Source organism: Spermophilus citellus (genome assembly GCF_964194105.1).
Source record: "Spermophilus citellus genome assembly, chromosome: 11".
In the NCBI taxonomy this organism is placed as follows: domain Eukaryota; kingdom Metazoa; phylum Chordata; class Mammalia; order Rodentia; family Sciuridae; genus Spermophilus; species Spermophilus citellus.
In genome coordinates this window covers 136,284,835-136,308,511 of record NC_138192.1, presented here as the reverse complement: position 1 = coordinate 136,308,511, position 23,677 = coordinate 136,284,835, and the positions used below count along the sequence as shown (strand labels likewise).

At 54.6% G+C, this 23,677-nt stretch overlaps 1 protein-coding gene across 1 annotated transcript; it reads right to left on the bottom strand.

Moving 5' to 3' along the window:
* Positions 1 to 309: 309 nt before the first annotated feature.
* Positions 310 to 23,640, bottom strand: ATG4B (autophagy related 4B cysteine peptidase; the record flags this gene model as incomplete). The annotated part of the gene is given in 14 exon segments (XM_081260851.1): positions 310 to 750; positions 1,134 to 1,227; positions 1,601 to 1,657; positions 2,623 to 2,768; positions 2,923 to 3,001; positions 4,039 to 4,232; positions 9,206 to 9,285; positions 11,746 to 11,818; positions 12,402 to 12,503; positions 13,073 to 13,171; positions 15,394 to 15,465; positions 15,592 to 15,693; positions 23,326 to 23,343; positions 23,346 to 23,640. Coding segments are annotated over 14 exon segments (1,485 nt in total). The 3' UTR covers positions 310 to 676.
* Between the last annotated feature and the right edge of the window lie 37 nt (positions 23,641 to 23,677).

The window sequence follows — 23,677 nt, the reverse complement described above, 5'->3', positions numbered from 1 at the left end:
CTCCGAGAGACGCCCAGGACACACCAGCTGCCCGAGGCTCAGCATCCACCAGCATCCCTGGCTCTCAGTGACCTGTTCCTTGAACACTTTTCTCCCCCAAACAGGGAGAAGCCTTGCCGCAGTTCCTTCACCTGATTTCCCACCGAGGTAGCCCTTGATCAGCCATGCTGGACAGAGGGGATGTGGCCCCACAGCTCACCCTGCCCAGCACGAGCAGTGTGAGGCCCCTGTGGCCAGTGCTCTGCATATGCCAACCTGGTGGTCCTGAGACTGACCTGGGAAGTGCCCCAGAAATTCATGTCTGTGTCGAACAGCTTCAAACAGGGCTTTAATTCCAAACCAACCACAGGCCCGAGTGCCCAGGAGGAAGCAGGGCCAGAGCCCGTGCACTGAGGCTGGCTGGCAGCGCCACCTGGAGACCTGGGGAGGCTCCTGACCCCTGCACGGGCAGCCCATGTGGAGGCCCTGGTGTGCTTGGGGCTGGCTGGCTGATTCCCGTGGTCAGGCCTGCAGGGCAGCGCAGTCCTTGAGCCCTCTGGGCAGAGGCGGCAGGGCACAGCTCTTGGCAGGGGAGGCTGGAGGGATGGAATGCAGAGGCCCCGCGATGAGGCCGAGCTGGGTTCTCAAATGCGCCTGCAGCAGGGGCCAAGGAGGCTGGGCCCCCAGCCCAGGGTGTTCAGAGGGACAAGATTTCAAAGTCTTCATCTTCTGAGTCAAAGAATCTTTCCAGTCGCTCTACATCAGAAGAATCTAGAAGGAACAAGGCAAAACCTCCTCAGATGCCTCTGGCCGCTGGGACTGTAGGGTGAGACACTGGAAGAGGGGACAGCCTGGGACAGCCCTGTCCTACCCTGAGGCCTCACAACCAGGTGCCAGCCTCTTCTGAACTGCAAGGTCTGAGCAGGATAGGAGGGGTGGGGGGTGGGCAAGGAAGGGGGCAGCTGCCTGAGCCCAGCCAGGGCACAGGGAGAAGGAGCACCCACCACTAGCCTGCTGTCCCAAGCTGGCCCCGACCCTCTGTGGCCATGGTCTGGAGGACGTGGGCAGTTTCCTCCAGCAGAGTGGCCTTGATCCAGGGGCAGCATGAGATGGGGTGGACCGCCCAGCAGTGGCCCTGCAGCCTTGGCACTCACCCAGGGACAGGTTCAGGACATCAGGACAGGCCAGGTGGGAGGGCTGCTGCTCCACCAGCTCAAACATGGGCAAGGCGCCCCCAAGCAGGGACAGCTGCAGGGAAACAGTGAGGGCAGCCCAGTCACCACAGCCCTGCCCCACAGAGGCCACTGCTGCTGAAAAGGGCCACTTGGCACGGCCATGGTGGACACTGCTCTCACCCCACCTCGCTGATGGGGGGAGGTGACTCCCAAGGCCACGCAGAGCACAGCTCAGCATCTGCCCCCAGAGGCAGAGAGGAGGGGTGGGCACCCTGCAGGGCACAGCTCATCAGTGCCCTGGTCCAGAGAGAGGAGTGTGTGCCCCAGAAGCCCCCAGCATGGAGATGACAGCAATATCTACTCCCGTGACAACCAGACTACCAGCCCTGTTGGGCACCTCCAACCTGCACCCCAAGGCAGAGCAGAGCGCCCATGTCGCCACACACCTTTCTGACCCTCTGGCACCAATCATTGAAGTCGTCCTCAGACTTGCAGAAAAATCCCTGGAACAAGAACAGTGTAAGCAAAAAAAAAAAAAAAGAACAGTGTAAGCAGTGAGCCCCGAGCCGTGAGCTGGGCTGTGAGATGCGAAAACTCAGGAAGGCTCATCTCTGAGAGCAGCGGTGTGCGCTGCTCTCCACTGTGACAACAGGGAACTGTTCCACAGTGTGACCTCTGACCAAAGCTCGGCCCAGCAACCCAGCACCTGCTGGTCTCCACAGTGAGGATGGGGAGCTGTTCCACAGCATGACCTCTGGCTGGGGCGCAGCCCTAGCACTCTGGCACTTGCTGGCCTCCACACATCACCCTTCTGCAGTCAAGTTTGCCCGCAGTGCCCCAGAGTCAGCCACTGTGCACTAGAGACACTCACCACAGGACAGGCCCTGGAGGGCAGCCAGGCTGGCAGGGAGTCAGCCACACCGCCCCAGCCCCCGCTCTGCCCACCACCCTCCCCAGGAGGCACCTGTGGCCAGTCAACAGACCTGCCCCATCTGTCAACAGAACACTGGGACACAGCTCAGGTGACGCTGTCCTAAGCAGGGCATTGATTTCAGAGCCTTTCATCTGGCCTCCTTTCCCATCAAGTACGTGTGGAGAACAGGCAGGTCTGCATGGACCACACCTCGAGAACCCTAAGGAGTCCATTCCTAGAGAACCATCTCCCCCATACACAGAGAAACCAAGAACACGGAGGACGCGTGCAGACAGGCGTCTGCAGGTTGTCTGTGTGCCACCCTCACCCTCTGCACAGCACAGCACACCCATGCCAGGCAAGGCCCCCTCACGAGGGCGGGGAGGGGCTCAAAGACAGCTCACTCTCCTGCCCTGGACTCTGCACCATGTGGACACAACACTCCAAAATGCTGAAGAAACCACACAAATCTCAAGGTGTCCCTTTCACTCTAAAACAGGGTTTGGTACAAAAGTCTTCCAAACAACTGCCCAGGAGCCTGCAGTCAGGACGCACCACAGCGATGGATGGGTCTAGCTCCCCGATGCCCATTCTGCAAGGAGGGTGCTGGCAATGGAAGCTCTCATCAGGGATGAAGCAGCTGTCAGTCAGCTCCACAGCAGGCTGGGTTGTGTGGGGGTCCAGGTAGATGAGCTCCTCCCCTGGGTGAGAATGAAGGGTCAGCAGGGGACAGAGGGCAGGTCAGGCCACCTTCAGACCCCCAGGCCCAGGCAGTTCAACTGGACTCGAACAGCTGTGGGCACTGCTCCATGGACAGCAGAGTCCCCCACAGGCAGGCAGGCAGGCCCAACTCACCGACACAGCCGATGAAGTAGTGGGCGCTGTTGGGCTTTCCGCCAATGACGCCCAGGGACTGGGGCATCATGAAGCAGTGCTGCAGAGAGAGGGGGCTGATGAGCATGTGGCCCTGCACCCCTGAGGTCCCCAGGGGGCTTCCAGCATAGGAAGGACACCACACAGGGCTCAGAGTAGGGGCAGTGGGGGCCGGGCAGGGGGTCTGATGGGCTGGAGTGGAAGAACTGGAGACGGGAGACAAGCCAGATGTGCTGGGACCGCCAAGAAGAAGAGCAAAGAGGGAGACACAGGGTGAGGGCAGGAGGAGGCCAGGATACCACAAGGCAGTCAGAGGGTTGGAGAAAGGGGTGAGACCAAGGCAGTGAAGGGCTCTTTTCTTCTGTATTAGGGGCAGGACAGTGAACCCAGGGGCACTCCACTACGGAGCCACACCCCAGCCCATTTTGTTTTGCTTGGGGCCTCACTAAGTTGCTGAGGCTGGCTCTGAACTTGTGATCCTCCTGCCTCAGCCCCCTGAGCTGCTGGGATTGCAGGTGGGCACCACCACGCCCTGCTTTAACAGCCCTTTGAATTTTTAATTTTGGCCAGGGCCTTGCTAAGTCACTCAGTACAGGTGTGTGCCATGGCCCCAGGCTATCAATAAACAGTGTTTCCATTCCATAGGGAGAGGATCAGAAGGAGGACTGCTGGTCTGAAGTCCGAGTCAGCTGAACACAGATGGGCTTTCCTTGCTCTTATGACAGACAGAGTTCCACAGGGACCTTAGCAGTCACTGTCACCCATAGCCTGTCAGGATAACCCTTCCTCACAGTGCTACTCAGGAGGCTCTAGGAGAGCAGAGAGGACACCCAGAACACAGCAGAGGCACTGGAGGGGGAGAGAGCCTGGAGCGCCAGGAGAGGACATACCTGGTCCTGAGGGCCCTCGTGACGCTCTGACAGGCAGATTCTCCATCAGTGCTGAAATGTGCAGGCCTTTCCTGCCTTACCTGACTGATGAATGCCACCATCAGAGCCACCCTCTGGTGACCTGGCTGTAGACTCTCCCCTGGAGCTGGCTCAGAGCATAGAGGGCTGGGAGTGGAAGGGCTGGGGTGAGTACTCTCCCAAGACCCACCTTCAGTGTCTCAATGTAAGCCTCATTGATGTCCGTGAGACCCAGGCGCAGGGGGATGAGAAGTACCAGGGGCCTCCACAGTGACGGCCGGTTGGTGATCTCTGTTCCGGCAGGGAATCCATTACAGTGCCCGTCAGGGTCTGCAGGAAGCGCGGCAGCCCCTGCACAGGGAGGGCTGGCTCTGCACACCCTTCCTGGAAGGAGAGACAAGCAGAGGAGGGAGCCTCTGCAAGGAGCAGGCACAGCACCTCCTGCCACAGGTATGGGAGGTCAAGCACGGCATAGCACTGCCCTGGAACAACCCCACCACTCAAAAACACAACTAGAACCTTATCGTGAAACAGCACAACCACAAGAATGCAAGGGAAAATCACGTGTATGTAGGGAAAAATAACGTAAGGAAAATATGCATGCAACCAGCACCTGGCCAGAGCTGGCTTGCTGGGTGCTCCCCAGCAAGAAGACACTGAGGGAACACTCCTGCCAGGAAGGTGGAGGCCGGCAGCGAACAGGCCCCGCAGCAGGGCACCTGCCTGATCTAGGCTGACTCCAGGACCAGGCAGAGGATGTGCAGGAGGAGCCAAAGGAAAGGATGTGCTCCACACACCACCAACGGAGCCTGCCTGCAGGCAGGCCTGCCCTGGGCCAAGGCGTGTGGAGGAGGTGGGGAGGGGTGCGTCCAGGACAGGGTGGGCAGGAACATCCCAGGTAAAGATGAATCCACAAAGTCCTGGACACAGAAGAAACAGTCTTCCAATTTAAAAAAGGACAGGAAGAGAAAGGAGAAAAGACTCTTCTCAAGAATGCCAACCAGCATGTGCAGAAGGGATGACTTAGAAATACTACCTTCAGCCACAGGCAAGAAATGGCTCAGACTAAACTCACCACTGCCTATTGAGATCAGCCAGGCTGCTCAAAAGTGTACTTACAAGAGAAGGTCCCTGCAGACAGACAGCACCTTGCCCAGGTGACCTGGCAGGGCATTACTGACAAGGGACACTGAGGACAGAGTGCCACCCAGGGGTGTTCTCAATCTACACACTTAACCTGAACGCAGCCTCAGGAAACAGGTACAGCGTGAGGGATGTTAGCCGACCTGGATTCTTCAAAACCATCAATGCTAAGAAGGCCTAAAAGAGAGCGAAAACTTTCCAGATCAAAGGTGACTAAAAAGTAGTTGTCATTCACTGGAATTTTTTTATAGGACTAAAACTTCTCAAGATAGCTCACTAGAAAAAAAAAGTTTTCTGACCTTTCTGTTTAGCTCTGATTGATAAATGCAAATCACTGTTCCCAACAGCCAATTCCAATTCTGCCCTTTCTTCTCCAAGGGCCACCCCACCACCAGAACCTGGGGCACGCGTCCATCCAGTGCTCTAGCTGATTCTGGTCTTCCAGTGCCTATTCTGCATTATGCAATTTCTTCCCTCCTGAGGACTTTGCCCTGTGGATTCTGAGGCAAAGCTCTGTGTCAATGGTGGTCTCCTCGCTGGCTAGACCTTTTCCACTCCAGATGACCACAGCAGGCTATGAGATGATAGCAAGCAGCCTGTCACTCTGCCCTCAGTCAGCACATGTAGCAAGGGGGCCTGCTGTGAGCTGGGACTTGTTGACCCTGTCACCCATGGAGCCCCTGGCTGCCTTTCTTAGATACTCACCTCTGCAGTGTGCATACCTGCCTGCCTCCCAGACACCAAGCCTTCTCCTCAGAACCCTGAACACCCGGCACAGCAGGAAGAGGGACCCAGGACCAGTGGGACCCCCTTTCCTAAAAGGCAGGTATCATTACGTGGATGCTTATAGAAGTTTCTACTTTTGCTATATGGAAATAGAGCCAGGAATGTATACATTTAGGTATTCCTGAGTTTACAAACAAATGGGGTCTTGCTGGAAGCAAAGGTGCACACCTGTAATCACAGCAACTCTGGAGGCAGAGGCAGGAGGATTACAAGTTAAAGGCCAGCTTGAGCAATTCAGTGAGGCCCTAAGCAACTCAGAACAGCTCCACTTTACTCAACACAGGAAGCCTAACTCCAGTCCTGCACGTCTTCCCTCCACCCTTCTTCTCAATGTGGCTGCACTCACAGGGGCTCTACTTGCTTCCACTGGGACAGTCGTGCTGGCTCACACTGTCCCAGTGGAAAACCCACACCATTTTCATCTGCAGTCTTGCCCTATCGGGGCCTCACCACCGTCTATGAAGCCATAAAGGTTCACAGTCAGCACTGCTAAGGCAGGTGCAGCTGCTGTGGACATCGTGGTTGGCTTCCCCTGCCTCCTATACTGCCTGACTTGGGTGGGGCTGAGATCAGCCAGTTCCCACTGGAGAGAAAGGCCTTGATGGAGCTTCTGAACATATATTCCTTCCACAAGCAGCTCTGAGACACAGCCAAGGCGTGGTTTTGTCCAGCTTTTGCTTTGCTGCCGTCTCTTCTAGGCTAGTGGGACATCTCTTGGTAGTGGGACAGAAAAGCAGCTCACTTCCTATCTCCTGGAGCCCTCTGCACCGCTCAAAGCCAAAGACTATCAGAATTACCTCATGTGACCCCTGGCCACGCAACGCCATGCTCAGCAACCCCACCTGCTCATCAGCCTCAGTGTCTGGGCCACCCTTACACACAGGAGTCAGGCCTCTCGCCTTTGTCCTTGTGATAAACACATCACTTCTGACTGGGTCCTGGTCAGCTTCAGGAACCTCCAGTCCCCTAGGAGCTGTTAAAACATGCAGACTCTGGGTCTTCCCAGGACCTGATTTGCACCTTCCCAGCAAGACCTGGGCTCATGGACTTGCCAGTTCCACAGTGCTGCTTCACAACTGGAGCTCTCAGGATTCTGGGTGAAGCCAGGAGTTGAGGGTGTGGGTGGTTGGACCTTGAAGGGTAGGTGGGGTGGTGGTGGTGGTGGTGGTGGAAGCACACTGATATACTGCGGCCAGTTAGTAAGACAGTCATCACATCTGCCTACCACGGAGCTTCTGTTTGTTTTTACTACACTGGGGAATGCACCCAGGGGCACTCTACCACTCTGCTACACCCCAGCCCTCATTTTTTGTTTTGAGACAGAGTCTCATTAAGTTTTGAGGCTGGCCTCAAATTTGCCATCATTGTACCTCAGCCTTCCAAGTAGCTTCCACTGTGCCCAGCTACATAGTTCTTGAAAAGCATCAAAAAACACTGGAAGAGGACCTGGGGCTGGGGCTCAGTGGTAGAGTGCTCATCTAGCACAGTTGAGGCACTGGGTTCATTCCTCAGCACCACATAAAAATAGATAAATAAAAATAAAAGCATTGTGTTTACCTACAACTAAAAAAATATATATTAAAAAAAAAAAAAAAAAAAACAAACTCACTGGAAGAGAACATGTCACATTGTCTGAGTGGCCAAATCAGTGACTCTAAACCAGCACAGTGTTGCACACCTGTGATCCCCACTACTTAGGAAGCTGAGGCAGAAACCTCAGTTAAAGGCCAGCCTGGGCAACTTAGCAGAACCCTATCTCAAAATGAAAAAGAAAAAGGTCTTGGGGTATAGTTCAGTGTAGTGACCCTGGGGGGGAAAAAAAAAGTATTGCCAGGGGAAAAAAAAATCTGGCTTCTTTCTTTGCACTTTTCATGGGTTTCATAGAGATGTCAAGAAATAGATGAGCAGAGGAAAGAGGGGAAAGGCAGAAGGAAAACACACACTTTGTTAACGGTCTCGAGCTTGCAGGTTCCAGGGCCCACAGTCATGATAGCAAGTCTGGCTACAGTGAAGCGTCTGCGTAGGGCCTCACTTGTGCCAGGTCCTGCTCCCTCCGAGCACTGTCAGCAGCGACCCCCAGGATGATCCTGGATGAAGAAGTGGGACAGGAGGGCCATCGCTGGTGGAGAAGGGACCTGCTCTGATGCAAGGTTGGTACAGTGGCTTGCACATCACAGTGGAAGGAGTCTCCCCTCTACACTCTCAATGTGTTCTTGTTCAGCAAAAGTGGATTCAAGGGCTGGGGATGTGGCTCAAGCGGTAGCGCGCTCGCCTGGCATGCATGCGGGCCCCGGTTCGATCCTCAGCACCACATACAAACAAAGATGTTGTGTCTGCCAATAACTAAAAAATAAATATTAAAAAATTCTCTCTCTCTCTCTCTCTCACTCTGTCTTTAAAAAAAAAAAAAAAGTGGATTCAAGGGGCTGGGGCTCAGTAGTAAAGCACTTGCGTAGCACATGGGAGGAGCTGCGCTCAATCCTTAACACTACATAAAAATAAATAAATAAAATAAAGGTCTTGTCTCCAACTACAACTAAAATAAATAAATAAATAAATAAATAAATAAATAAATAAATAAATAAATAAATAAATAAAGGTGGATTCAAGGCAACAGCCCACAGGCGGTACTCCAAAGCTGGCTGAACCAGCACTGGGGGTCCTTCAGGAAGAAGTGAACTTCTGTGAGCAGGCACACCAAGCACACCGGCAGAGGCCTTGGGGCTGCACCACGGCAGGGAGGACAGGGCCAGAGCCCACTAGGCTCGAAGCCTCCTTGCTGAGCCAGGCTAGGACCGTCCTCCAGGACCCCACTTTGGCACGCCTAGGTTCTCTCAGGTTCCTGGTGGGTCTTCCTTCCAGAGGCTGAGCGATCCACTTGCTTTAGGGCTGCATCTGCTTGAGCGAAAGCTCTGGCAACTTGCCATGGGGTGTGGATGCAGAGGCACTCGGCCAGAATCCCTGCACAGGGGTGGCTGAATATGGATGCTCTGACCTACTACTGGTTTCTGGTTTTGCTTTTTATTTGTTTATTTTCATGTGGTGCTGAGGATCAAACCCAATGCCTCATATGTGCTAGGCAAGTGCTCTGCCACTGAGCTAGTTTTGCTTTTTTGAGAGTATATCGCCCAGGCTGGCCTCTCTAACTCCTGAACTCAAGTAATCCTCTGGCCTCAGCCTCCTGTTGGAATTATTGGTATGGGTCACTGCCCCTGGCTTTAACATATTATTTGTAATAAAGATACAAAAAAAAAAAAAAATGATGTGGAGTATTAAGTAACTCACTGTTGGAGAAAGCCTTGGCCCTCCACCCAAAGGGAGTGCTGGTGCTGCTGAGGCAGAACTCTCCAGGCAGGGCTCCTTCCTGGGTTCAGCAGGAAACATATCACCCACAACACGCCCCCCAGCTGACACCATGAGCCACTTACTGATCTCCTCCATCACCACCGTGTTGTCCATCGCGATGTGAACAGCTAAGGAGCTCCAGGTGTCAAACACAGCCAGCTTCCTAGGAGAGCAGGACAGCATGCCGGTGAGTTCCCCTACACAGACCACTTCCACAACACCCACGCCCACCTCTGTCAAAGCTGCTCTCAGTCCAGGGCACACCCACATCATGGGCAGGAAGAAGCTGAGCTAGCCCATCCCTCCTCACAGGCAACCCAGCTGCCCTATGAGAAGGCACACACAAGAACCCCTGGGCTGCACAAAGGTGGCGTGGACATGAGCCCAGCTTTCAGACTGGAGCTTTAACTGTTGTGCAGGCAGCCCTGCCCCTGGCCACCAGCCTCCAGCCTGCTGGGATGCACAGCTGCGACTGTGGTGGGGGAGCTATGGCTGCAGCTGGTGGTTCTAAGGGAGGAACAGATGGCAGTCAGGATCTGCCTTGATGGTGGTACTTCGGGGAGGGGCAGAGAACCACTTCAATAGCGAATGACTAGGGCTGGGGATGTGGCCTGGCATGCGTGCAGCGCTGGGTTCCATCCTCAGCACCACATACAAATAAAATAAAGATGTAGTGTCCGGAAAAAAAAAAACAAACAGCGAATGACTAGAAAGAAGGGACATTCCAGGCACAGGGACATCTGTCCAGGCCCTGAGCTATGAGGACAAAATACCAGCCAGTGTCTGGGAGTCCCTGGGGTAGCCATGTAGAGACCCCTCTGATGTAGAGCCTGGAGGGCCATGGGAGAGCAGCCCACTCCACAGGCTCCAGGCCACCTTGGTGCTCCAAGTCCACCACAGGTGAGACTGAGCAGCACTTCCCAGCGCTGACCCGGAGGGAACATGGACGAGAAGCAGCTAGTGGGCAAGTGGAAGAATCAGGGAGCCCTATTACGGGGGAGATGCTGCCAGTGCCCCTGCAGGAAGGCAGAGATGGGGAGCAGCCCAGGGCTCCGAACCAGGGCCCAAGCAAAAGCCCAGGAGTGCACCTGTATGGGGCCCAGGTCACTGTGCCAGGGCACAGTGGGAGGGCTAACAGGGCAGCGAGGCCAGCTGGAGTGGTATGGGGCACACCACCAGTCAGCAGGGAGGCCCAGAGCAGCAGTCTATCAGGATGGCAGAGAAAGAAGGAAGGCCCACAAGGAGGCAGAACCAAGACACAGACCAGGGTGGGGAGAGGAGGCCAGAGTCAGGGAGCCTCAGGAGGGCTGTGGGAAGGGGTCTGCAGGGAGTCGAGTTGAGCCTGTGTGCTTGAAGAACAGCTCTGCCAATCCTGCACCAGCAGCCTCGGGCCAGAACCCAGGCCTACAGCCCTCACAGGCCAGGGAAGAGGAGCCAACACAGACAGAGAGGAGGACAGAGGACAGGAGACGCGTAGCAGCCTGGCCTGGCATTTCCAGAAAGGGTACAAGCACCTGAACCCAGGGCTACTTGCCACTGGGCAAGTTGGGGACCAAGTGTGGCTTTGGATGTGATGAAGCACTGATGGACCTTCTCAGGGCTGCCAGAGCAGCAGTAGGAGAAGGGCATCGTGAAAGGGGTGGGGGGCCTGCAGACCACACGAGGTGTCCCGGGTGTGCAGGGGATGCCAGACAGGCCCAGCCAAGGAGGCAGGGAGAGGGTACAGGCCTGGGACGGCTGGTAGCCAGCTGTGGCACAGAAGTACGCGTCCAGGAGGAGCCCAAGGAACCTGACAAAAGGAGCTGGTGGAGACAGAAAGCATTCCTGAGGAGGAGAGCAGAAGGCTGGCAGGGACGAGTAACAGGGTCATTTTAGAAACGCAGGGTATCCAATGCCAAGCTGGCCTCGAGGGGATATAAAGCAAGAAACCCTCAAGCAAGACCCTGCAAACAAGCAGGTCTTTGAGGGACAGTCACAGCTGAAGCAGGACTTGGGAGATGATGGCCCTCAGTGCAGCAGGAAAGAGGCCCCAGAGATGCCAGGACACCAGTGCACAGAGCCAGAGGGAAGGGTGAGGCAGGCCAAGCAGAAACGACAGGTCCAGGACTGAGAAGCAGAGTCTTCCTGGCAGCCGCAGGGAGAGCTGGAGGCACTAATAGTGCTGGGGGCTGCCCCAGGAAGGTGGGCACACGCTCTGCTCTAGTCACCGGACACCTCTGGCATGGAGGGCACAGGAGGGGACTCAGGGAGTGGAGTCCAGCAGACCCTGGACAAGGTGGGAAGGGGACCATAGCCTGTGAGGTAGAAGACCACAGCACCCGTACAGAGGGTCACCAGAACTTCAGTGTTTCCAGACCAAGGGGAATCCTGCCATGTGCAGATCCATGAGCCAAGAACAAGGGCCCGGGGCCACAGACATGACGTGGGGTACGGTTGAGTTGTTTTCTTTCCCCAGAAAACAAATCCCACTTGGCACAGTCACCTTCAAGGACCCCCAGAGGCCTACAAGCAAAGGATCAGGAAGGACCCTCATCTCCTGAGGCAACAAGAACAAGGAAGGCCTAAGTGTCAAGGAAAACTCACGCTGCCCCAAAGAAGCATAAGGCTGAGTCTCAGTACGCACTTGAGGACCTGGGCCACCGTGTTCGGTCCGTACCACTGGCCTATTGACTTGCCTTCGCCGACTCCCATTTGCGCTGCAGGGAACAGACTGGATCAGTGACACGCAGCCTCCCCTGGCACCCAAAACTCCTGCCCACCTCTGTTGACATGTGGAGGCAGGAAGGCCTACACAGGACACTATCCAGATGGAGGGTGCTCAGGTGAGATGCAAGAACACATGCTAAAAAGGGAGGTGGGACAGGGACAGAGGACATCACAAGTGCTGTCCTTCACTTGGCCCATGGACTCAAGGAGGGGCTGGAGGATATGGAGCAACTACAGGTTCTGGGGGCCGGGTCCACCCTTCTCCTCCTCCTGCAGGTAGGACTCAGAGCTCCAACTGGGCCTGCTTCAGCCAAAACCATGCAGCCCTTCACTCACTCCTGCCTGAGCACTCGGCCTCAGTGGCAGCAGAGGAGAGCCAACCTTCAGGATGCATCTGGGTCCCAGAGACTGCTCTGAGCAGCAGCACAGCAGGCCACACCCAGGGCATTGGTCAGAGTCCAGAGTGACCCCACAGCCTCACGCTCCAACTCCACAAGACCAGCCAGCTCCTGGGGAAGGCCCAGCGCCACTGCCCTCTGCAGAGCCAGACTGGCATGTGTGCAAGGTTCCCACCTATCTGGTGAATGGAGTAGTAGCTGTCTTTCCTGTCCAGGAAGGCATTGAGGACACTGAAGTAGCTGTCGGGCTGCCTCTTCCGCTGCACCCACCTCCAATCTATTGGAAACAAACACCCAAGATGAGTTCAAGACAAATGTGAGAAAAAGTCCTTTCACACACCAAGCAAGATTCAGTCTTCAGGCTCTTGTTGGTGGTGGTGTTAGGGATGGAATCCAGGGCCTCATCATGCTAGCAAGTATTCTACTACCAAGCTTCAACCTCAGCCCTTTTAATTTACTTTCTATTTTGAGACAGAGTCTCACTAAGTTGCTGAGGCTAGCTTCAAACTTGCAATACTGCTGCCTCAGCCTCCCAGGTCACTGGGATTATAGGCATGCTCTGAAATTTTGAGCCTTTCCAAAGTTAAAAGCCAAACTCTCTAGAATTTCAAATCTTTTCACCAACACATCAAAACAAACCCAAAGAGAAAACAGAAAACGGTTTAACAGTGATTTCTAATAAATTAACACTTACCAGCATTTTTTAAACTGCAAACTGTGTTTTGAACTGTGAAGACCAGTGGGTCACCAATGAGGGAAACCTCATGCTCGCTCTAGCCTATGGTTTGGTATGATGTCCCTGAGACACCCTTTGCCACAGTCCCCTCCCCTGGTGCCGAGACTCACCTCGGCCTAGGTGCCGGCACACTAGGGCCTGAGCAAAGATCATCTGTCCACAGCGCAGCATGCAGCCCCAGCCTGTGTCCGAGGTGGGGCCAGTTCCCCCTGTCATGAGAGAGAAGCACTCAAGACCAGAGGCTCCAGCAGAGGCTGGAGCCAGGGGCAGGAGCTGCTGACCCCTCACACATCAGCTGTCCTGGGCAACAGGCACCTCTGAGCACTCAGGAGGACTGCACTTGCTGGGGAGCAGGACGTCCTGACACATGAGCCCTTGAGAGGAGTGAAGTGTGAGCAAGCCTGGTCAGCAGGCCACCTTCCACCTGCTAGAAAGCAGAGGGCCACAGTCTCTACAACACTGGTACTGCTGAGCACAGCACGGCTAGCATGGCAGTGGCCAACCACCACTCCCTCTCCAGCACACCGGGTCCATTCGGGACAGTGTGTAAGGTAACAGACGTGCGAAACGTCCTGCCAGCCTGCAGCAGGACTCTGATGGAATGCCGCCCTACTGTCCTATGAGGAGGAGGGGCTGCTGATGCTGGCTGGAGGCAGGGGTGGCTCCACACTGCAGCAGGGAGCAGACACAGGGCCTGCGCCTGCCCTCAACCCCGACACAGGCAGCCGTCTCTGTAGGGCCACACTTGGCACTCAGGACCTCCAGGCTGCTTCGCCCACAGTGACTCATTCCAGCCTCTTCTCACCAATGTGGCCAGTGAGGAAGGCAGCTCTCCAGCTCTGGCCTCCTCCCTAGCACCCTGCCATCATGGACAAGGCCATGCTTAGAGCAGGCCTGGAGTGTGGGAAGCCATTCTTGCACGTGATTTGAGTTACCTCCCTGGCTGGGTGAGAGGTGCTTAGACACAACTGTGTCAGAGCCTTCCCCACCCTGTCCCAGGTGCGAGGGCTTGTCCGTGTGGAGGTGTGCCTGACCACTGACCCGAAGACCAATCACTGACCCTGACCTTGGAATGCTGCCCCCCTCGACCTTCATTGGATGGAATTTTCCTTTGAATTTTTTGTTCCCCGATAAAAGCTCATTCTCTGGCGTGTTCTCTCTCTCTTGCTGGCCTCATGTTAACCTCGCCACCGCATTAGGTGGCTGGAGGCAGGAGCTAGGAGGAGCCGTCTCTGGAGCTGGACAATAAAGGTAACGAGAATTATGTCTCTTTAATTTTAAAACTCACTAGTTAATTTTTATGCTTCGAACCTCTATTATGAAGCTCGCGTGCTGGTCGCGTGGCTGACTGGAGGTGTCGACTGAGCGACTGTGTTAGGAGCAACAACGTCCAGACCATCTTAACAGTCTCACCACGAGGAACCTGCCTGAGGGAGCTGCACCTCACCCCTGCACTCTGCTGTCCCAGAATGCCAGGCCACCGGGTCTACTTTACCTCCACCCTCACTATTTTTGGTACCAGGGATCTTACTTAGCGGCACCTAACCACTGAGCCATATTCCCTGCCCTTTTTATATTTTGAAACTGGTCTTGCTAAGTTGCTGAAGCTGGCCTTGAACTTGCAATTCTCCTGTATCAGCCTCCCAAGCTGCTGCGATTACAGGTATGTATCATCACACCTAGTTCTACCACACTTTTGAGAAGGGCGAAAGACCACTGGGGAGGAACCCACTGGTGACCTGCCTCTGGGGGACGTGGTATTGATCTGGGGCCTAACATCCAGCCTTGGGTCCTTTGACCATAAAAGGCAGGTGGAGGGCTGGCCCCAGCCTTCTCCACCTGCAGGGCACATGGCAACAGAGCATTAATGAATGGCATGTACTTCAGTGCTCACAGGAAAACGGGCCACAACCCCTTCCCTCTGACCCCCATAACTAAGTGTCTTCCAAACATGCTGGAACCACACAAGAACATGCACTCAAGTGTAGACTCAGACCATGCCCTAGGCCACCTGCCTTCTTCCTGGCCCAGCTGTTCCACATTGCCTGTCCTTCAAGTTTACACCCTATCACAACTCCTGATGCCAAACTCCAGCTCCAGCCACGAGGGGGCAGTGCTCCACTCGCAGGCAGAGAAGCACTGCCCCCAGGAACTCAGAGCCCAGCCCTGAGTCCAGCTTCCTGACAGGGGGCCGGACATCGGTCATGGCTCAACTAGCTTGCCATGGGGATTGAAAGAGACATCTGGCACTCTGAAGCCACCCTGCAGTGGGGGAGCTACGAGCTCCCGGAGACAGGGGTGGCTCCACACTGCCGTGGGGAGCAGATACAGGGTCTGTGCCTGCCCTCAACCCCAACACAGGCAGCCGTCTCTGTAGGGCCACACTTGGCACGTGTGCTCTGCCACAGACTGCAGACAGTGGGGTACTCACCAATGGCTGGGAAGTTTCTCCTGTAGGTAAACCAAAGTCTGGACGCCACATCGGACAAAATCTCGTCCTTTTCTGAATTGTTTAAAAGAGGAAGACACACAGAGCCTTAAGTTTATAAGTCAAAAATCACAGAGGAGTCAGCGATTGCTATCACCAGATGTTTCTGCAGGCAGCAGAGAGACAATGACATGGCAATACCTGTGAAGATGCTGTATTTTCTGCCCAGGATCCAAACAGGCTCTGAGGTCTCAGGGAAATCCTCAAACTCAGCAAACCGAAGAGTGTCATAGGTCAGAGTGGCTGTAGGAACCAGACACATCCATCTGACTCTCATAATCTCACAGATGCCAAAGAGACCATCCACAGCACCTCTGCACCATCAAAGAGCACCAGCAGCCTCTAGAGGCAGGTGGCATGCCCTGCCTCTTGGCACCAGCACCACCCTCGCAAAGCTGATGCCTAAATACACAGGGCAGGGGGCCACACAACTGCCTGCTGAGGACTGGGGATGGAGGTGGTCACCCTTTCAGATGCTTAGCTACCGTGTGAGTGTCTGGCAGCTGACATGATGAGGACAAAGTTAGGGCCAGTGTTTAAGGGAACAAAGCTGGGGATAGCCACCTGACCTCAGCATTCGACTGTTTCAGACTTACAGTATTTAAAGCTAAAATAAAATGAAGCCATGCACTTTGTCTCCATGGACCAAGAAGGTCACAGAAGTCCACAGCCATCCGAAGGTCACCAACTGTCACCCTGGCAGCATGTTCAAAACGTGAAGCACTGTGGCATCCTAAGGCTTAGCAGATGTCACCCTGGCAGCATACTCAGACATACTGTGATGATGGCAGGGTCAGAACCCTCAGAAGCCTGGGGATCCTGGTCCACCTGATTTCTGCTAGTTAGAAGCACCTAACTATAGAGGGAGAGGGTGGTACTCCTGGGTTGGAAACGGAAAGATGGATTTCTCTGCAAAGTCCCCCAAAGGAAGGCAGGTGCCCTGAGGCCTGGAAGGGATGCTCACTTCAAGGCTGCTACCAAAGGGCTCTATGGCAGCAGAGCCTGCTGGCTAAGGAGGTGCTGGCCACAGAGCTCCATGTCTGTTTTGCTTTAGTGAAGAAACCAGAAAGGCTCAGGTTCCTCCTGTCCACAGAACCCTGAGGATGGCTGAGGAAGCCCATGCTCCACCAGCCAGCAAAGGGCACACAGCCAAAGCCACAAGGCCAGCTGCACAGGGCGTGTTTCAGGGACATTAAAGGCCTCTCCAGCTGCCCCTCAGAAAACTCTGAGCACACAGGCTCACCTGCTGCCTCTTGAACATCAATGGTGACAACCACTCACGAGCTTCCCCTGCAACTTCACGAAGACCTTCTGAAGACCTGACTCCACTCATTGCTCCCATGTTGGAGTTTTTTCTATTGCTGGTGATGGGGTTGAACCCAGGGGCACTTATCCACTGAGCCACATCCCCAGCCCTTTTATTTTTTATTTTGAGACAGGATCTTGCTAAATTGCTAAGGCTTTGAATTCACATCCTCCTGCGTTAGCCTCCCAAGTTGCTGGGATTACAGGTGTGTGCCACCAAGCCCAGCTGGAATTTATTTTTTGAATGATTTTTGAAAATGCTGAACAGTGCAAAAATAAAAATAAATAAACAAACAAACAAACATCTGAGGTATTACCACCTGGAGCACACCCGGTGGGAAGCAAGCCGTGCCTGGGGGCCTTGCTTGTGTCCCTCACTCTGCATGAGCACAGCTCTCCCTGGCCTCCCAGCAGTGACACTGTAGCTAGTTCAGAGCACCACCGTGGGCTACAGCATGGCCATCCCTGTACGCTGCTTCTATACTGCTTCCTCTGCAAAGGTGTGGAGCAGGGTGGCATTGATCCCTGGCACCAAGGTTTAAATTCCAGCTCAGCACTCAGAGGCTATAGGCTCCTGGGCCATTTATTTAACTTTTAAGCATGGACAATCTCTCATCCATAAAGTGGTGTAATAACAGCCTTGCCATGTGGCTGTGATGTCTCCATGGAAGACTCCTCCAGAGATGCAGGCTGGCAGACAGAAGGGCACCGGCGCCAGCAATGTCATCAACATCAAGAGCGGGGGTGAAGGCAGACACACCTTACCATGCCCACAGGCTTACCTGGACGCAGCTCATCTGCAGGCTCAGCCAGCAGCAGGGGCAGAACCCACAAACCCAGGACAGGCGCTGTGTTCCTGCCCAGCTCCGCCCTCTTTTGAGCACTGCTGAGACTTCCCCATAATGATAGCAGCTTTGTCTGGCTCTGCATTCAGAGACAATGTCAACCATGCAGCTGGGCTACCATGAATGAAGTCCAGGTTTATGTCTCCCACTGTTTACATAAGACTGATTTTGCACAATCTCTGGATGTTCTTTTAGTTTCCTGAAAAGATAGGCACAGACTTTAATTCATCCCAGTTGAATTTTTAAAGTCGATGCCTATCTTCAAGAAGGCCAAGGGTCACCCCTGCTCTCCAGACTATCTGTGTCTTCATGACTTCAGTGCTTCCCTCTAGGCGCTATCCAGTGCACAAACCCAAATCCAAAAAGCTTACTCTCAAGCGAAAGGATGCAAACAACCTTGGGGAATTCCAACTGACAACACCAGAGGAGAGAAATGCCAACCTTGCTGGAACATTCTACTGATGCCTGAGATCCTGCCAAGGCACAGGCTTTAATAAAGCCATGTTATCTGCTAAGGCTTTGGAGCACCAAGGAGCAAGCTGGGCAGGCATCTCCATACCCTAGTTCATTGGATGTGGCATCTGCTCTCAGGTAAAGGACACTATCACCAAGTTAACCAAGGCCTCAATCAGGAAACTGGGAAACTTCTATGACATCCAGCTTCCCACGCTAAAAATACAAACAATAAAGGGAACAGAAAGGCAGATGAGGAAGCAGAGGACAAATTCTCTCTCTGAAAGTGGGCACCAGGCCAGGAAAGCTTTGAAGTCGACACCTTCATCTCCAAAGCAGCAAAACGCGGAGCCACCACATTCCCGGGTGGCTCGGTAGTTTTACAGGCAAGAAGCCAACTTTAGAGTGAAGGTCACAAGCATGGTCACCCTCACCAAAGCTGCTACCATAACTGTGAAGATTATGGGCTGTGTGGCCTCATGAATCAAGAGTCAGCTTGAGGAAGCAGAAACCACAGGGAGCAGTCCGGTGCAATGGCCACACCTGTGACCCCAGCAACTCTGGAGGATGAGGCAGGAGGAATCCAAGTTCAAGGTCAGTCCAGACAACTTAGCGAGGCCCTGGCTCAAAACATTTTATAAAGGGATGGGAGTGAGATTGGTGGTAGAGTCAAACACCACCCCGAAAGGGAACACAAGTATCAAGAGATGCCCAGAGCTCTCCTCAGCTTTCATGGAGCACAGAACACAGCACCCACCATCCACAGGGTCCCTGCCCCAGCCCCACACTCCACACCCCTCCTGACTAGACAATCAGGCAGCCTCCTCTGCATCCTGCCCTGCCTCGTCTGAGAATCTCAGCTGCCTTGGGACTAGTTGTGGGTGCTGTACCCTCCTCAGGGCCAGGGTCGCTACCCTCTGTGTCCGACAACAACAAGGGCAGAACTGCAGGGCCACAGGGCCTTGAACACATTCCCATAAGTGTGGCATGGTGGTCAAGGCCGAGCTACTGGACAGGGTTTGAGGACACTGGTGACCAGGTCAGGACATGGTGTGGAGTGACATTCTGGGCCCAAGCTGCAGTGAGACATAGCGAGGCAGGAACCAAACATGTAAGCCTCTTAACCAAATAGAGTCTGACACTACAAACTTGTTTCAAACAGAGGCAGCTGTATCTCAAGAGCAGAAGGCAGCCATCCCACACGCTGGGAGTCCACGCCTGAGCTTCTGCCCTGGACAGGGAGCTGCAGCATTCCTGCTAGAAGAGCACCTGGAGGGTCTCCATCCCTCTGCACTGGGGACAGGAGGAAATGCACAAGCCAGGTCCTACATTTGAGGTGCCTGAACAAGGCACCACCAGGAACCCCAGGCTGAGGCTGTGGCAGGCAGAGCCCCCAGCCTCAGGATCTTGCTCTGAATGAGAAAGGAGAGATTCTTCAAATAAACTTTTGTTTTCTACTGAGGTTTGTTTCTGGAGACAGAGAGCCCACTTGCCAGGTGCATGGCACACACCTGAACTGCCTCTAAGACTCACACTCCTCACCATGGAGTGGGGCAGCAGCACTAGCTCTGCCCAGGTATACGTGAGAATCCAGGATGAAAGCAAACCACAACTCACAGTCCTGACTGACAGACTGACCAGCAAGCAGGGCTACTCCACTCTCTGGGCTCACAGGGCCCAAAGGCAGCGGCCTCTCCATTGTCCACAGTGGGTCCTCGCACTGTTCTACAGCCTTTACTATAATGGCACCATCTTCACACACCACCTCATGCCGCTTATGAAGAGGCACAAAGCTCCTGAGCTGAGAAGGCAGCCCTCAAAGAGAAAGCCAGGCTCCAGACTGCCAGACAACGGTGCCAACTCAAAGGCACAGCACAGGGAGGAAAGGACAGCAAAGCACCTCACCCAGGAGGAAAGCTCCCCAAAGGAGTCCCACACGGCCACCTGCACCCCAGAGGCACGACTTCCCACACCTTCTTCTTCTTCTTTTTTTTTCTGTGGTGCTGGGGATTGAACCCAGGGCCTTGTGCATGTGAGGGAAGCTCTACCAACTGAGTTGTGTCCCCAGCCCCCACAACCTCCTCTTGGGACTTCTGTGATCACAACCCAGAAGAAAGCAGAAAGTGTTTTAATGATATGGTAATTACATTTAAAAAAGCAAGTGATTTAATGCTATTAATCTCACAGGCAGAAATATAGGGAAATATGCTCAATGAATTTGACCTCTCTTAGTACCAACTACACTGTCATGCAGAGAGAACCACAAAAAATATACATATAACCAACGTTTCTTTTAGAGTTTACTGTAATATGCCTCATTTTGAAGATATTTACTAAAAGATTATACTGTATAAATAAATCTAGACGGGATCTCCCCCTTTTAGAAAACTTACGTTTAAGACAGCAGTTTGAATGTAAAAGAAATGACGACAACCGAGTCAGTGGGGGCTTTAGCTATGTGAGAAAACACTGCTTTAGTGAATACACAGGACAGAATGCCCACATCGAACCCGCTGCCCTGCAGTCATGGAGTCTTATGCTAACAGCACAGACTTACACTCCACACAGACCCAGCACACTCCCCCACACAGGTCACACACCCCTCTGCTTTTCAGATTCTCAAACACCTGCATGTACAGATGCAGGTACTGGAGCCTCACACACCTACACAGCCTCAAGGCAAAGTGACACACCACGTCCAATGGACTGCACCTAGACGACAGCCTGTCACACCAGGCAGGTGGGGACTCTTCCACCCGTGGTGTCATGCCAGTGCTCAAAATGTTCCTGGTTTTGAGAAGTTTGGGTACATTTCCATTTCTAGATGCAGGACACTCGACCTGTAGTAGAAAGTATGTGAACTACTGATTCAAGCTCTGCTTCATCAAGTACCAGACACGTCCCAGACGCAGTGTGAGGCGCAGGGGACACAGGCACAGGACACTGGTTCTGTCACCAAGGAAGAGAGACAAAGTCACCTAGGTCCTGGCTCCTGACGGCTCTTTGAACCAGGAGCATGTTCTTGTAAAAAGTGCTTGCCAGCTAGGAGAAAGCAGAAAGTGCCCCCGCCCACCCCAGCAGCAGCCCTGGGCTGCCCCCCTGGCCTCCTCTCTTGTCTACCTACTCGGCCTCTGGGCCACCTCATCTGATGTGGCTTCATACACACCTTTGTCACAGGCTTTTGATTCCCTTAGCGCCCAGATGGTAAAACAAAGGCTCCCTGGACACTGCTCCACATTCAGCACACACAAAGCCAAAGTTTTGACAGCTCCCCATGAAGCAGGGCCTCCCCAAGTTTCTCAGCTCAGGCAGTGACCTCTGGTGCCATCTCTCTCTCCTCCCTACCTACCCTTCTCCCAACCTGTGATCTGTGAACAAATGTTACTGTCCCAATTTTCAAAACATGTCCAGAATTCAACCTCTTCTCCTCACCCCGGCCTAAGTCTTAGCCCCTCTTCTGTGCCTGCTTATCAGAATGGTTGTCAACATCCCTCTGAGACATATTCTCAACGGAGGGCCACAACACTTCTGTTAAACCCAAGTTCAGTCATGCTACTTCTCCTCTCCATCCTTCCAAAGGGTTTCATCCTATTCAGAATAAATGCCCAAGTTCTCACTGTGACCCAGCAGGGCCCCACAGCTGGGCCTAACAACTTTCCCACTCTATGCTCCAACCTCTCTCACACCAGGCACCTGGCAACTCCAGCTTCCTTGCTGCTCTCAGATCAGCCCACTTGCCCTTCCTCCTGCACTGCTCTGGGTCTTGGTTAGAATGCCACCTTCAAAGTGGGACTTTTCCAGGCCTCGCAGGCTGCAATCCAACCCCCCCCACCCCTTGCACAGTCCACATTCTCTAGTCTGCAGGAGCCACACCTCTTGCTGCTCCTCCTGGTCCCCCACCAGGATTGTTAGCTGCCCCAGGACAGTGGTTTTCATCTGTTTTGTCCACTTCTGGAGTCACAGGGTCTGGAACAATGACCAGCACACACCTGGCATTCAACAGTAAATGCAGTTTACAGAAGAAATACCTATAAGAACAATCAGTACCTGCATTACATGTGGCCAGGGAAGGCAGATCTTCAAAGACCAGGGAAAGGTGGGCCATTCCACACTGTGTCAGAAGGAGAACACCATACCCTAATAACATCACACACATTAGGTTCTAGGTTGTTTTGTACTGGGGACTGAACACAGTACCACTGAGCTATATCCCTAGTTCTTTCTTTTAAAATAGGGTCTCACTAAGTTACTGAGGCAGGCTTCAAACAGGCAATCCTCCTGCCTCAACCTCCTGGGTTACTGGGATCACAGGCACATGCCGCCCAGCACAGCTATCTTATTGTACATTTTTATCAGACCCAACAGAGACTTTCAAATGCAAGCAACTTTTCTACTTTGATCCTGAGAGCAGCAGCGTTTGATGTCCTATTAAGATGTCTTTATCATATGACTACAAAACTCTATTACAATAAATTATCAACCTGAACATGATTTTCATATTCAAGGTAACGTGACATTAAACTGTGCTTCCTACCTTAACCACCTCTCTCAATAACCTTAGGTATTCCCACTCCATGTCCCCAAAAAACAGTATGACAGTGTCTGACACTCATTCTAAAAACACACACTTCAGGAAATGCACATCTGGCCGACACTCCTCGGGCAGCCGGACGAGTGAGGAGGGCCTCACGGTGCCCTCTGTTCCCGGGCTTAGCAAGCTCCGCCGCGGCCGTGAACAGAACAAAGCACCGGCCACGCTCTCGGGGGACCCGACGGAAGCGCTCCCGGCCGCGCCGAGCAGGGAAGGGCAGCGGTTGGTTCCCCAGGAAAGGCAGAACCGGCGCTGCTGGCAACGTCAAGAGCCGGTCTACAGCGTGCCCGGGGCCTCGGGCGAACGACGCCTGGGTACGGACGCGCCTCCGAGCCACCTCGCCCGGCGGCCTCCATCCCCGAGGCGGCTCGCCGGACCCCGCAGGCAGGACGGGCTGACGTCCCCGTCCCTTGGGCCGTAGAAACAGCGGCCCGCCAGCGAAAAGAGGAGCGCGGCGCCTCAGGGGCCCGCCCGACAACTTCGCGGGAGTTCGGCGCTCGGCGTCCCCACCCGCTCCGCTGCCCTCCGCGGCCTTCAAGCCCGCGAGCCCGGCCGGGAACTCCCGCGGGCTGAGGGCGCGGGACCGGTGAGTACTGTCTCTGCCCGCCGCAGGCCCCGGGCCGGGCCGGGCCGGCGAGCGAGCGAGCACCGCCGCTAGAGGCCCGAGGCTGTACTGCTCACCTGCGTCCATCTTCCCCGGCGGCGGCCGACTGACCGCGGCGTCGTTCCGACGGCCGCAGCGCGACACAGCGACGGGAAGCCGCGGGGGCCAAGTGCGCCACGGAACGCGGGCACCGCCATGTCGGCGTACGGCAGCCGCATGGGGCGGGACTCGTGGGGCTCAAGCCCTCTGCTGGCTGGCGGTGTTGGGGTGCGGGCGGGCGTGGCCATTAATCCGGACGACGGGTCGCGCACGCGTGTTGCCGCACGGCCTCGCCGGCCCGGCGGCTCGGCGCCGGCCGCCGATTGCGGCGGGCCGGCGAAGCGCGCCGCCATCTTGCCGTACGGCGCGGCCGGCCCACGTCCCGGCCGT